This window comes from Coregonus lavaretus (assembly GCF_964263955.1).
Source record: "Coregonus lavaretus genome assembly, chromosome: 6".
NCBI classification, from domain to species: domain Eukaryota; kingdom Metazoa; phylum Chordata; class Actinopteri; order Salmoniformes; family Salmonidae; genus Coregonus; species Coregonus lavaretus.
Genome location: NC_139993.1, coordinates 12,838,675 through 12,852,202, shown reverse-complemented (window position 1 = coordinate 12,852,202; position 13,528 = coordinate 12,838,675). Strand labels below are relative to the sequence as shown.

General features: G+C 42.5%; 1 protein-coding gene across 1 annotated transcript in view; it reads right to left on the bottom strand.

Moving 5' to 3' along the window:
* The window catches only part of LOC311131309 (CSC1-like protein 2), a 101,479-nt gene that overhangs the window by 17,052 nt on the left and 70,899 nt on the right, over window positions 1–13,528 (bottom strand). Inside the window, exons 15-16 of the mRNA XM_084164206.1 lie at window positions 4,736–4,889; window positions 378–484 (exon numbers count right to left, since the gene is read on the bottom strand). Of these exons, the coding sequence (XP_084020332.1) occupies window positions 378–484; window positions 4,736–4,889 (261 nt within the window). The remainder of the gene's footprint in view (window positions 1–377; window positions 485–4,735; window positions 4,890–13,528) is intronic.

Sequence of the window (13,528 nt, the reverse complement as noted above, 5' to 3'; positions counted from 1 at the left end):
CCCGGTACAGCCAGAAGAGGACTGGCCACCCCTCAGAACCTGGTTCCTCTAGGTTTTTTCCTCGGTTCCTGCCTTCTAGGGAGTTTTTCCTAGCCACTGTGCTTCTGCCTCTGCATTGCTTGCTCTTTGGGGTTTTAAGCTGAGTATATGTAAAGCACTTTGCTGATGTAAAAGGGCTTTATAAAATACATCTGATTGATTGATAATTCTCATAACTCAGGGAAGAGCAACCCCAGTCTCCGCTGTTCGTGCTGATTTCTGTTCTTTAAACCAAATCAGCAACTCATTTGGTCCTGGAAAATCCCTAGGACCAGTATGGCCTAACCCTCGGTGCAACTTGCAAAGCATATAGCTAACGATAGGAAAGTGAACAGTACCTCGTCCAGTGTTTCTCGAAGAAAGCAGAGTAGTAGACGATGGTGGGCAGCAGGGCAGAGAAAGCCCACAGGAGCAAAGTGGGGAAGAACTGGGTGACGATGGGGTTCTGGAGAAAAAGGACAGGAGGGAACAGAAGACAGACACTTCCTCAATAGTCAACAAAGCCTTGCTCCTCAAAGGCCCTCAGATTCAGCACTGTACCAAAAAGCTTTAGATTCTGTCCAACTGCAATTTATAACACCATGCTAAGAACAATGACTCCTTTCTCACTGAGCAAAGTACTAAGGCAGGGCAGGGTATGACTATTAAATTATGTCAGAAGCATTGCTGGTTTTGATTCTTACCCTCTAATCAAGGACTGAATCAGACCTGGGAAAGCAGGGTTCTGTTCATTAAGGGAAGGACATGAAATGGAAAGGGACTACCTGGAATTCACCAATAACAATGGTAATTTTTCATTTTCCGTTGCAAAACCTTTTAAAACGTTCTTTTGTGGTCTACCCTAACAGTGTTTTTCAAACCTCTCCTCGGGAATCCCCAGACGTTTCACAATCTTGTTGTAGCCCTGAACTAGCTCTCAACTAAATTACCTAGTCAAAGGCTTGATGATTAGTTGGTCCTCTGTAGCTCAGCTGGTAGAGCACGGCGCTTGTAACGCCAAGGTAGTGGGTTCGATCCCCGGGACCACCCATACACAAAAAAATGTATGCACGCACGACTGTAAGTCGCTTTGGATAAAAGCGTCTGCTAAATGGCATATTATTATTATTATTATTAGTTGGCAAGTTGAATCAGGTTGGCTAGCTCTGGAATATATCAAATACAGTGAGGGAAAAAAGTATTTGATCCCCTGCTGATTTTGTACGTTTGCCCACTGACAAAGAAATGATCAGTCTATGATTTTAATGGTAGGTTTATTTGAACAGTGAGAGACAGAATAAAAATAAAAATAAAATAAACGCATGTCAAAAATGCTATAAATTTATTTGCATTTTTATGAGGGAAATAAGTATTTGACCACTCTGCAAAACATGACTTAGTACTTGGTGGCAAAACCCTTGTTGGCAATCACAGTGGTCAGATGTTTCTCGACTGCCTCGCCTGGTTCACCAACTACTTCTCAGATAGAGTTCAGTGTGTCAAATCGGAGGGCCTGTTGTCTGGACCTATGGCAGTCTCTATGGGGGTGCCACAGGGTTCAATTCTTGGGCCGACACTTTTCTCTGTGTATATCAATGATGTCGCTCTTGCTGCTGGTGACTCTCAGATCCACCTCTACGCAGACGACACCATTTTGTATACATCTGGCCCTTCATTGGACACTGTGTTAACAAACCTCCAAACGAGCTTCAATGCCATACAACAATCCTTCAGTAGCCTCCAACTGCTCTTAAACACTAGTAAAACTAAATGCATGATTTTCAATCGAACGCTGCTGGCACCCGCCCACCCGACTAGAATCACCACTCTCGACGGGTCTGACCTAGAGTATGTGGACAACTACAAATACCTAGGTGTCTGGTTAGACTGTAAACTCAACTTCCAGACTCACATAAAGAATCTCCAATCCAAAGTTAAATCTAGAATCGGCTTCCTATTTCGCAACAAAGCCTCCTTCACTCATGCTGCCAAACATGCCCTCGTAAAACTGACTATCCTACCGATCCTTGACTTCGGCGATGTCATTTACAAAATAGCCTCCAACACTCTACTCAGCAAATTGGATGTAGTCTATCACAGTGCCATCCGTTTTGTCTCCAAAGCCCCATACACTACCCACCACTGTGACCTGTACGCTCTTGTTGGCTGGTCCTCACTACATGTTCGTCGTCAAACCCACTGGCTCCAGGCCATCTATAAATCACTGCTAGGCAAATCCCCGCCTTATCTTAGCTCATTGGTCACCATAGCAGCACCCACCCGTAGTCTGCGCTCCAGCAGGTATATCTCACTGGTCATTCCCAAAGCCAACACCTCCTTTGGCCGCCATTCCTTCCAGTTCTCTGCTGCCAAAGACTGGAACGAATTGCAAAAATCTCTGAAGCTGGAGACTCTTATCTCCCTCAATAACTTTAAGCATCAGTTGTCAGAGCACCTTACCGATCACTGCACCTGTACACAGCCCATCTGAAATTAGCCCACCCAACTACCTCATCCCTATATTGTTATTTATTTTGCTCTTTTGCACCCCAGTATCTCTATTTGCACATAATCTCTTGCACATCTAGCATTCCAGTGTTAATACTATTGTAATTATTCTGCACTATAGCCTATTTATTGCCTTACCTCCATAACTTGCTACATTTGCACACACTGTATATATATTTTCTGTTGTATTTCTGACTTTATGTTTTTTACCCCATATGTAACTCTGTGTTGTTTTTTATTGCACTACTTTGCTTTATCTTGGCCAGGTCGCAGTTGTAAATGAGAACCTGTTCTCAACTGGCTTACCTGGTTAAATAAAGGTGAAATAAAAAATAAAAAATAAAAGTAGTTGGCCACCAGGTTTGCACACATCTCAGGAGGGATTTTGTCCCACTCCTCTTTGCAGATCTTCTCCAAGTCATTAAGGTTTCGAGCCTGACGTTTGGCAACTTGAACCTTCAGCTCCCTCCACAGATTTTCTATGGGATTAAGGTCTGGAGACTGACTAGGCCACTCCAGGACCTTAATGTGCTTCTTCTTGAGCCACTCCTTTGTTGCCTTGGCCGTGTGTTTTGGGTCATTGTCATGCTGGAATACCCATCCACGACCCATTTTCAATGCCCTGGCTGAGGGAAGGAGGTTCTCACCCAAGATTTGAAGGTACATGGCCCCGTCCATCGTCCCTTTGATGCGGTGAAATTGTCCTGTCCCCTTAGCAGAAAAACACCCCCAAAGCATAATGTTTCCACCTTCATGTTTGACGGTGAGGATGGTGTTCTTGGGGTCAAAAGCAGCATTCCTCCTCCTCCAAACACGGCGAGTTGAGTTGATGCCAAAGAGCTCCATTTTGGTCTCATCTGACCACAACACTTTCACCCAGTTCTCCTCTGAATCATTCAGATGTTCATTGGCAAACTTCAGACGGGCATGTATATGTGCTTTCTTGAGCAGGGGGACCTTGCGGGCGCTGCAGGATTTCAGTCCTTCACGGCGTAGTGTGTTACCAATTGTTTTCTTGGTGACTATGGTCCCAGCTGCCTTGAGATCATTGACACGATCCTTCCGTGTAGTTCTGGGCTGATTCCTCACCGTTCTCATGATCATTGCAACTCCACGAGGTGAGATCTTGCATGGAGCCCCAGGCCGAGGGAGATTGACAGTTATTTTGTGTTTCTTCCATTTGCGAATAATCGCACCAACTGTTGTCACCTTATCACCAAGCTGATTGGCGATGGTCTTGTAGCCCATTCCAGCCTTGTGTAGGTCTACAATCTTGTCCCTGACATCCTTGGAGAGCTCTTTGGTCTTGGCCATGGTGGAGAGTTTGGAATCTGATTGATTGATTGCTTCTGTGGACAGGTGTACTCCCTTTAAGAGTGTGCTCCTAATCTCAGCTCGTTACCTGTATAAAATACACCTGGGAGACAGAAATCTTTCTGATTGAGAGGGGGTCAAATATAAATTGATTTGCATTTTAATGAGGGAAATAAGTATTTGACCCCCTCTCAATCAGAAATCTTTCTGATTGAGAGGGTCAAATACTTATTTCCCTCATTAAAATGCAAATCAATTTATAACATTTTTGACATGCGTTTTTCTGGATTTTGTTGTTGTTATTCTGTCTCTCACTGTTCAAATAAACCTACCATTACAATTATAGACTGATCATTTCTTTGTCAGTGGGCAAACGTACAAAATCAGCAGGGGATCAAATACTTTTTTCCCTCACTGTACATGGAACGGCTGCGGGTCCCCAAGGAGAGGTTTAAGAACCACTGCCCTAATAAACACAACCCAGATGAACTCTGGTCAATCAATGACATTCAATTAATGAACAGGTAGAAAAGAAAGCCAGCAGTGATATGGCTCTCTAGACTAGAATAAATAACCCTGTACAAGGGCTTACTAGCAATTTCACAGTGGATAATTTTATTTCATTATGTCAATGTAGAATCAATTTGAGACGTTTCAGTTGACAAAGCCTTTTTTTAAATACATATTTTAAAGGTATTTTCAGATTTGTATTTAACAGATAGTGGGAATGACAGAGGGGAAAGATAGAGAAAGGTTGTATCAAAGGGCAGTAGGCCGGATTCGAACCCATGCGATACTGAGGACCTATGTGGCAGAGGCTGCTAGACCAACCAGGCCACGACAAAACCTTTGATATGTAGTGAAATACATTGGGGGATATCGAAGATTTCCTTACATTGAGATACTCGACAGGCTTGGTGACGTTAAACTTGTCCATCGTGGAGATAATGATGGCGGGTGTAGTGAGAAAGAAGAGCAGGAGGAAAAGGATGCAGTTGATGATGAAGCAGCGAATCCACCAGGAAATACCCCCCAACGATAAGTGCTCCCTGTCAGACAGAAGTTGACATACACAGAGATCATTTGTAAACCATCCAGCATTTAAACAAGTCATCCCAACATGCACATTAAAGTGTTACCTTCATATCAGACTTAATACAATACCTTCTGCTAAGGTAATATAAATAAGAAAAATAGAACACACTAGTGTTGGTGTTCATCACTTAAAAGATGTCAAAATCCAAAGATTTGTTGATATCAAATCTATTGACCAAAATTCAGTGAACGAGATAACACCACACCCGTGTACACACGCACATACTACTATTCTGTTTTACGGTCCATGACCAATTGTGCTATTATTTTTGCTGATCTTCACTTTTTTTTAAACATAATGTTAACGCCATGGTTTCCTATGACTGAAAAGAGCTTCTGGATATCAGAACAACAATCCTTGATTTGGAGGAGGATTTCTACTTCAATGAGTTGGTGGCGAAGGACATACTGCTCATCCCGGACCAGGCCCAAACCCCCGACATTCGAAAAACGATAGAGGCGGTGTTATAGAGGCTTGCGTGTGGGATACCTGACGAGACTATGTCAGCGAGTGGATAAACCACCTCTACCCTCCGTTCTATTGGCGAATGTGCAATCACTGGAGAATAAACTGGATGAGCTCAGTTCGAGACTATCCTATCAACATGATTTGAAGAAATCGAATATCCTATGTTTCTCCAACTCGTGGCTGAACAAGGACATGGAAAATATAAATCTAGCTAGTTTTTCTATACATCAGCAGGACATAACTGCAGCGTTGGGTAAACTCAAGGGGGGTGGTGTGCGGCTCTTTGATGCGCGATATCTAATATTAAGGAAGTCGAGGTTCTGCTCGCCTGAGCGAGAATACCTCATGATAAACTGTAGACCATAACATTTATCAAGAGAGTTTTAATCTATATTTTTCGTAGCGGTCTATTTACCACCACAAACCGATGCTGGCTTACACTAAAACCACACTCAACAAGCAAGCTGTATAAGGCCATAAGCAAACAAGAAAATGCTCATCCAGAGGCCGGTGATTTTAATGCAGGAAAACTGAAATCAGTCTTACCTCATTTCTACCAGCATGTAACCGGTGCAACTAGAGGCGAAAAAAATCTCTAGATCACCTTTACTCCACACACAGAGACACATACAAAACTCTCCCTCACCCTCCATTTGGCAAATCTGACCATAACTCTATCTTCCTGATTCATGCTTACAAGCAAAAACTTAAAATCAGGAAGTGGTCTGATGAAGCGGATGCTAAGCTAGAGGACTGTTTCACTAGCACACACTGGAATATGTTCCAGGATTCATTCGATGGCATTGAAGAGTTTACCACAGCACCGGCTTCATTAATAAGTGCATCTACGACAACGTCCTCACCAGTGGAGGCTGGTGGGAGGAGCTATAGGAGGGCAGGCTCATTGTAATGGCTGGAATTAAATTATGTTTGATACCGTTCCATTTATTCCATTCCAGCAATTACAAGGAGCCTGTCCTCCTTTAGCTCCTCCCACCAGCCTCCTCTGGTCATCAGAGTGACCATGCGTACATATCCCAATCAGAAGCCATGGATTACAGCCAACATCCACACTGAGCTAAAGGCTAGAGCTGCCGCTTTCAAGGAGCGGGACACTAATCAAGACGTTTATAAGAAATCCCGCTACGCCCTCCGAAGAACAATCAAACAGGCAAAGTGTGAATACAGGACTAAGATCGAATCCTACTACCATGGCTTGGATGCTCGTCGGATGTGGTAGGGCTTGCATACTATCAAGGATTACAAAGGGAAACCAAGCCACGAGCTGCCCAGTGATGCGAGCCTACCAGTCTAGTGAAATGCCTTCTATCCTCTCTTTGAGGGAAGCAACACTGAACCATGCATGAGAGATCCAGCTGTTCCGGATGACTGTGTGATCACGCTCTCCGTAGCCAATGCACTGGGCATAAACGGTCCATATCAGGGGATGTCTTTACATTCTAGATAATACAGACCATTTCCCATGCATATTTTGAGTTTTGTGGATATGCCCCATATCCTGAAAAAGTCTGAATCCAGATAAGGCTTTTAGACATATATGATATTGGGATTACTCCGCATATCACACATGGACATTTTCTATGGACTCATTCAATATCCTGAGATATGTGACATCCTATTTTCTCTCTTTGTGTTGACAAATACTGACTGTATACATTGCATATCTGTTTTCTCAGCACATTCAAGATATGAAGCTATATTGACTGCAGATATGCTTCTCTTGGCTGAGGTCCATATCCGGATCTTCATATGCTAAAGCATGATTTCTGATGCATTTCTAAGTTTTCAGCACACGCTAAATAATTGGACAAATATGAAATCTATATTTTTTTCATGCACAAATCATTTTTGGATTCCCTCTGGATATCATAAATGGTATGGCAGGATATTGACTCATTAGATATCCTGAGATAGGCCTATGTGGACATCTTATTTTCTCTATATGATGACAAATATTGACAGTAGACCTACAAAGTATTTTTTTCTCAGCACATACAATGCATATGCTCTTGACTGAGGTCCATATCAGGATCTTGATATGCATTTTGATATGCTAAATAAGGAACATTTTTTATGCTTATTTGAGGACATGCTCAATAATTTGACAAATATTAAACCATATAATTCTTTCAGACACTAGCTATAATTTTGATATTGCCTCTGGATAAAGGCACGCACAAACCGCAAACTAAAAGCACTGTAACTGGTAGCCTTGCAACAAGAATCACGTATTTTCTGCTGTGGAGTTCCAACTGTCATTTTTGAATTTGGGCGCAACAAATGAGTGTGTAAACCATGTGTGGTCAAACTGACAACTTGATAAACAAAGAAGTGAGAAGCTGTTCAGAAAATACCTCAAAGAAGTTAACGCTAAAGTGAGTAGCTAATTTAGGGATGTTTTAGTTATCTTAGTAACTAGAATCAAGAACGTTAGCTAAATTTGTCCAGCAGCAGTAGCAAGCTAGGCTTGATAGTCGGGTAAAAGCTAACTGGTAGCCTAGCAAGCTAACAAATAACAAAATTGCCTTCCCTTCAGGGAAAAACATTTTTACCCCCTATCAAGCCTCAAGGTGACAGCTAACGTTTTAAAACGTTTAGGCAGATTTTGTATTACTTGGCTAGCTAGCTAGCTTGTTCCAGTTAGTTTTTTCGTCATGAATGAAGCAGGTAGAGTAGCTACCTTGTGGTATGATTATGTGAAAGGACAATATTTTCTTGCCATATTGACACAATTTCGATTAATGATTTATGCATTGAGAGAGTTTGGAGTGGATCACAGACCAAATACTACCACCGAGCTGTGTCTAGACTGCGAGGGACCACCGCTGGCGACCCAATCTGCACCCATCGCATCCATCGTCAAAATCAAACAGGGCAGGCAGGGTTATTGAGGGTGTGCAACTTTTAATTTCTGTTAAATAAATAAAATAAATTTTTAGCAAAGATTGGCCTACGTTTGCATCTTTACAGAAAATACAGTATATGTTGTGATTGGAGCTCTGGATTTGCTATGCAGCATTTTTTAAACAGAAATAGCAGAGATATGCTTTGGAAATAGCAACTTGGATGAAATATGACGATGTTTGCCTTTCTGTGTCTTGTATAGCCTACTACTGAATATGGTGCAAATTAATGCTCAGATATGTCACCTTCATGTGAAGAACCACAATGATTTTCGGCGCCTGAAGAGGTAAAATAATTTGGCCGCTGGACATGTCATGAGTCAGATTTAGCCCATTTTCGATCAGACATACGAGGATGAATATTACATATTATGTAAGGACATCTATTGAAAGTGTTTGTTTTTTTAGAAATATGGATACGTAAATGATCCGGTAATGACTACAGATATTAGGCTTAGGCGGTATCCAGATTGTCATACCGACCTTGTGCCATACCGGGATATTCAGTAATACTGGCACTGAACGCAAGGGGCGCTGTTGTAATCTGAAGGTTAGCAATGCTAACAAGTAAATGTAACATCCCATAGAGAACGCTAACTAAATGCTAACGAGCACATTGCGAACATTTTATAGTCTCTGACCTAAAGTATTTGTAGGACAGACATCTCAGCTCATCAAGTTATACAACTAACTAAAAAATGCTACTCACAGTTTGCTGCATGCACAAAACAAATATCAGACAGCAGGATCCAGGAGGGGATTCTCTGCTGTTACCAAGCTAAACTTGATTTTGGAAGAAGCTAACCACTTAGCTCGATAGCTAAATAGCTACTAAATTAGCAAACCAAATGCACAACTGCAGAGCATTTAGCACATTTTAGACAGTTAATAGTTATAGGATATTTAGCTGCAAACATTTAGTTGTGAAATATATACTGTAACTATACTGAACAAAAATATAAACGCAACATGTAAAGTCCTTGTCCCATTTTTCATGAGCTGAAATAAAATATCCTTGAAATTTTCCATACACACAAAAAGCTTATTTCACTCAAATGTGCAAAAATGTGTTTACATCCCTGTTAGTGAGCATTTTTCCTTTGCCAAGAAGCTGATTAAACAGCATGATCATTACACAGGTGCACCTTGTGCTGAGGACAATAAAAGGCCACTTTAAAATGTGCAGTTTTGTCACAACACAATGCCACAGATGTCTCAGGTTTTGAGGGAGCAAGCAATTGGCCTGCTGACTGCAGGAATGTCCACCAGAGCTGTTGCCAGAGAATGTCATGTTCATTTCTCAACCATAAGCTGCCTCCAACATCGTTTTACAGAATTTGGCAGTACGTCCAACCTGCCTCACAACCACAGACCACGTGAACCTCCACATCCGGCTTATTCACCTGTGGGATCATCTGAGACCAGCCACCCGTACAGCTGATGAAACTGAGGAGTATTTTTGTCTGTTATAACGCCCTTTTGTGGGGAAAAACTAATTATGACTGGCTGGGCCTAGCTCCCCAGTGGGTGGGCCTGGCTCCCAAGTGGGTGGGCCTATACCCTCCCAGGCCCACCCACGGCTGCGCCCCTGCCCAGTCATTAAATATATTTCAATTTACTGATTTCCTTATATGAACTGTACCTCAGTAAAATCATTGAAATTGTTGAATATTGTGTTTATATTTTTGTTCAGGATACATCACCTGGCATGTGCTGCACAACAGTGAGTGACCCTCAACACTCCGGTCTGTCATAGTTAGGTGCTTAGAAACAACCGGGACTACCGGTAAGATTCATAATGAAAAATTATGTGATAGGTAAAATTAAGAACGCAATCTTCTTTATCTCCTAAATTATTTCACAAGTTGACTGCAGTTATTTAAATGTATAAAAATAAAAAACTTCAAAGAAATAGTTAACAGTATTGAAAAACCATCCTGTGGCTATTTCCAAATACCCCGATAAACGGTATACCGCACAAGCCTAACAGATATGATACATTTCAGAAAATATGTAGATTTGTTCATGCCTTAACATAAAGGCTTAGATACAGTCCAGTTGAAGTCAGAAGTTTACATACACCTTAGCCAAATACATTTAAACTCAGTTTTTCACAATTCCTGACATTTAATCCTAGTAAAAATTTCCTGTTTTAGGTCAGTTAGGATCACCACTTTATTTTAAGAATGTGAAATGTCAGAATAATAGTTGAGAGAATGATTTATTTCAGCTTTTATTTATTTCATCACATTCCCAGTCGGTCAGAAGTTTACATACACTCAATTAGTATTTGGTAGCATTGCCTTTAAATTGTTTAACTTGGGTCAAACGTTTCAGGTAGCCTTTCACAAGCTTCCCACAATAAGTTGGGTGAATTTTGGCACATTCCTCCTGACAGAGCTGGTGTAACTGAGTCAGGTTTGTAGGCCTCCTTGCTCGCACACGCTTTTTCAGGTCTGCACACACATTTTCTATAGGATTGAGGTCAGGGCTTTGTGATGGCCAATCCAATACCTTGACTTTGTTGTCCTTAAGCCATTTTGCCACAACTTTGGAAGTCTGCTTGGGGTCATTGTCCATTTGGAAGACCCATTTGCGACCAAGCTTTAACTTCCTGAGTGATGTCTTGAGATGTTGCTTCAATATATCCACATCATTTTCCTTCCTCATGATGCCATCTATTTGTGAAGTGCACCAGTCCCTCCTTCAGCAATGCACCCCCACAGCATGATGCTGCCCCCCCCGTGCTTCACGGTTGGGATGGTGTTCTTCGGCTGGCAAGCTACCCCCTTTTTCCTCCAAACATAATAAATGGTCAATATGGCCAAACAGTTCTATTTTTGTTTCATCAGACCAGAGGACGTTTCTCCAAAAAGTACGATCTTTGTCCCCATGTGCAGTTGCAAACCGTAGTCTGGCTTTTTTATGGCGGTTTTGGAGCAGTGACTTCTTCCTTGCTGAGCGGCCTTTCAGGTTATGTCGATATAGGACTCGTTTTACTGTGGATATAGATACTTTTGTACCCGTTTCCTCCAGCATCTTCACAAGGTCCTTTGCTGTTCTTCTGGGATTTATTTGCACTTTTTGCACCAAAGTACGTTCATCTCTAGGAGACAGAACGAGTCTCCTTCCTGAGCGGTATGACGGCTGCGTGGTCCCATGGTGTTTATACTTGCGTACTATTGTTTGTACAGATGAACGTGGTACCTTCAGGCATTTGGACATTTCTCCCAAGGATGAACCAGACTTGTGGAGGTCTACAATTATTTTTGGCTGATTTCTTTTGATTTTCCCACGATGTCAAGAAAAGAGGCACTGCGTTTAAAGGTATGCATTGAAATGCATCCACAGGTACACCTCCAATTGACTCAAATTATGTTAATTAGCCTATCAGAAGTTTCTAAAGCAATGACATAATTTTCTGGAATTTTCAAAGCTGTTTAAAGGCACAGTCAACTTAGTGTATGTAAACTTCTGTCCCACTGGAATTGTGATACAGTGAATAAAATGTGAAATAATCTGTCTGTAAACAATTGTTGGAAAAAGTACTTGCGTCACGCACAAAGTAAATGTCCTAACCGACTTGCCAAAACTATAGTTTGTTAACAAGAAATGTGTGGAGTGGTTGAAAAACTAGTTTTAATAACTCAAGCCTAAGTGTATGTAAACTTCCGACTTCAACTATATGTCAGCATGTTGACACATACCCTTTCTGGAGTTAGAATATTCTACAAATATGTAAGCAGGTGCACGCGCATCAGGTGCGTGTCTTGAACGTATCTCACCCCAGATATCTCCCTGGACTCATACGGTAGCAGGGAGATTTCTGAGGTCCGGATTGGATGCATGTAGAAATTACGGAGAATATCCTAGCTCCGTATATGAAATTAAGGACATGCGTATCTGGAGCATGTCTACTCCATATATCTAATAAAATGTCAGATATCCCGAAATATATAGATAAAGACATCCCTGGATGTTGACCCTTTCTGCCAAGTGACGTGAGTAAGCACTTTAAACAGGTTAACATACACAAGGCCGCAGGGCCAGACGGATTACCAGGACGCATACTCAGAGTATGGTCTGACCAGCTGGCAAGTGTATTCACTGACATGTTCAACCTATCCCTGACCCTGTCTGTAATACCTACATGTTTCAAGCAGACCACCATAATCCCTGTGCACAAGAACGCCAAGGTAACCTGTCTAAATGACTATCGCCCCATAGCCCTCACATCTGTAGCCATGAAATGCTTTGAAAGGCTGGTCATGGCTCACATCATCCAAGACACCCTGGACCCACTCCAATTCGCCCCAACAGATTCACAGATTACGCAATCTCTACTGCACTCCACACTGCCCTTTCCCACCTGGAGAAAAGGAACACCTACGTGAGAATGCTGTTCATTGACTACAGCGCAGTGTTCAACACCATAGTACCCTCTAAGCTCATCACTAAGCTAAGGACCCTGCGACTGAACACCTCCCTCTACAACTGGATCCTGGACTCCCTGACGGGCTACCCCCAGGTGGTGAGGGTAGGCAACAACACATCCGTCACGCTGACCCTCAACACGGGGGCCCCTCAGGAGTGTACTCCCTGTTCACCCACGACTCCAACACCATCATTAAGTTTGCCGACGACACAACGGTGGTAGGCCTGATCACTGACGACGATGAGACAGCCTATAGGGAGGTGGTCAGAGACCTGGCAGTATGGTGCCAGGACCACAACCTCTCCCTCAACGTCAGGAAGACAAAGTAGCTGATCGTGGACTACAGGAAACAGAGGGCCAAGCACTCCCGCATTCACATCGACTGGGCTGTAGTGGAGTGGGTTATGGGTTCCTGGGTGTCCACATCACTAAGGCCCTATCATGTTCCAAACACACCCAACACAGTCGTGAAGAGGGCACGACAATGCCTCTTTCCCCTCAGGAGGCTGAAAAGATTTGGCATGGGCCCTCGGATCCTCAAAAAGTTCTACAGCTGCACCATTGAGAGCACACATGACTGTAAGTCGCTTTGGATAGAAGCGTCTGCTAAATGGCATATTATATTATTATTATCTTGACTGGCTCCCTGTCATCCAGGATCTCTATACCAGGCGGTGTCAGAGGAACGCCCCAAAAATATAGTCACAGACTTCAGCCACCCAAGTCATAGACTGTTCTCTCTGCTACCTAACCCTAACCCAAGTC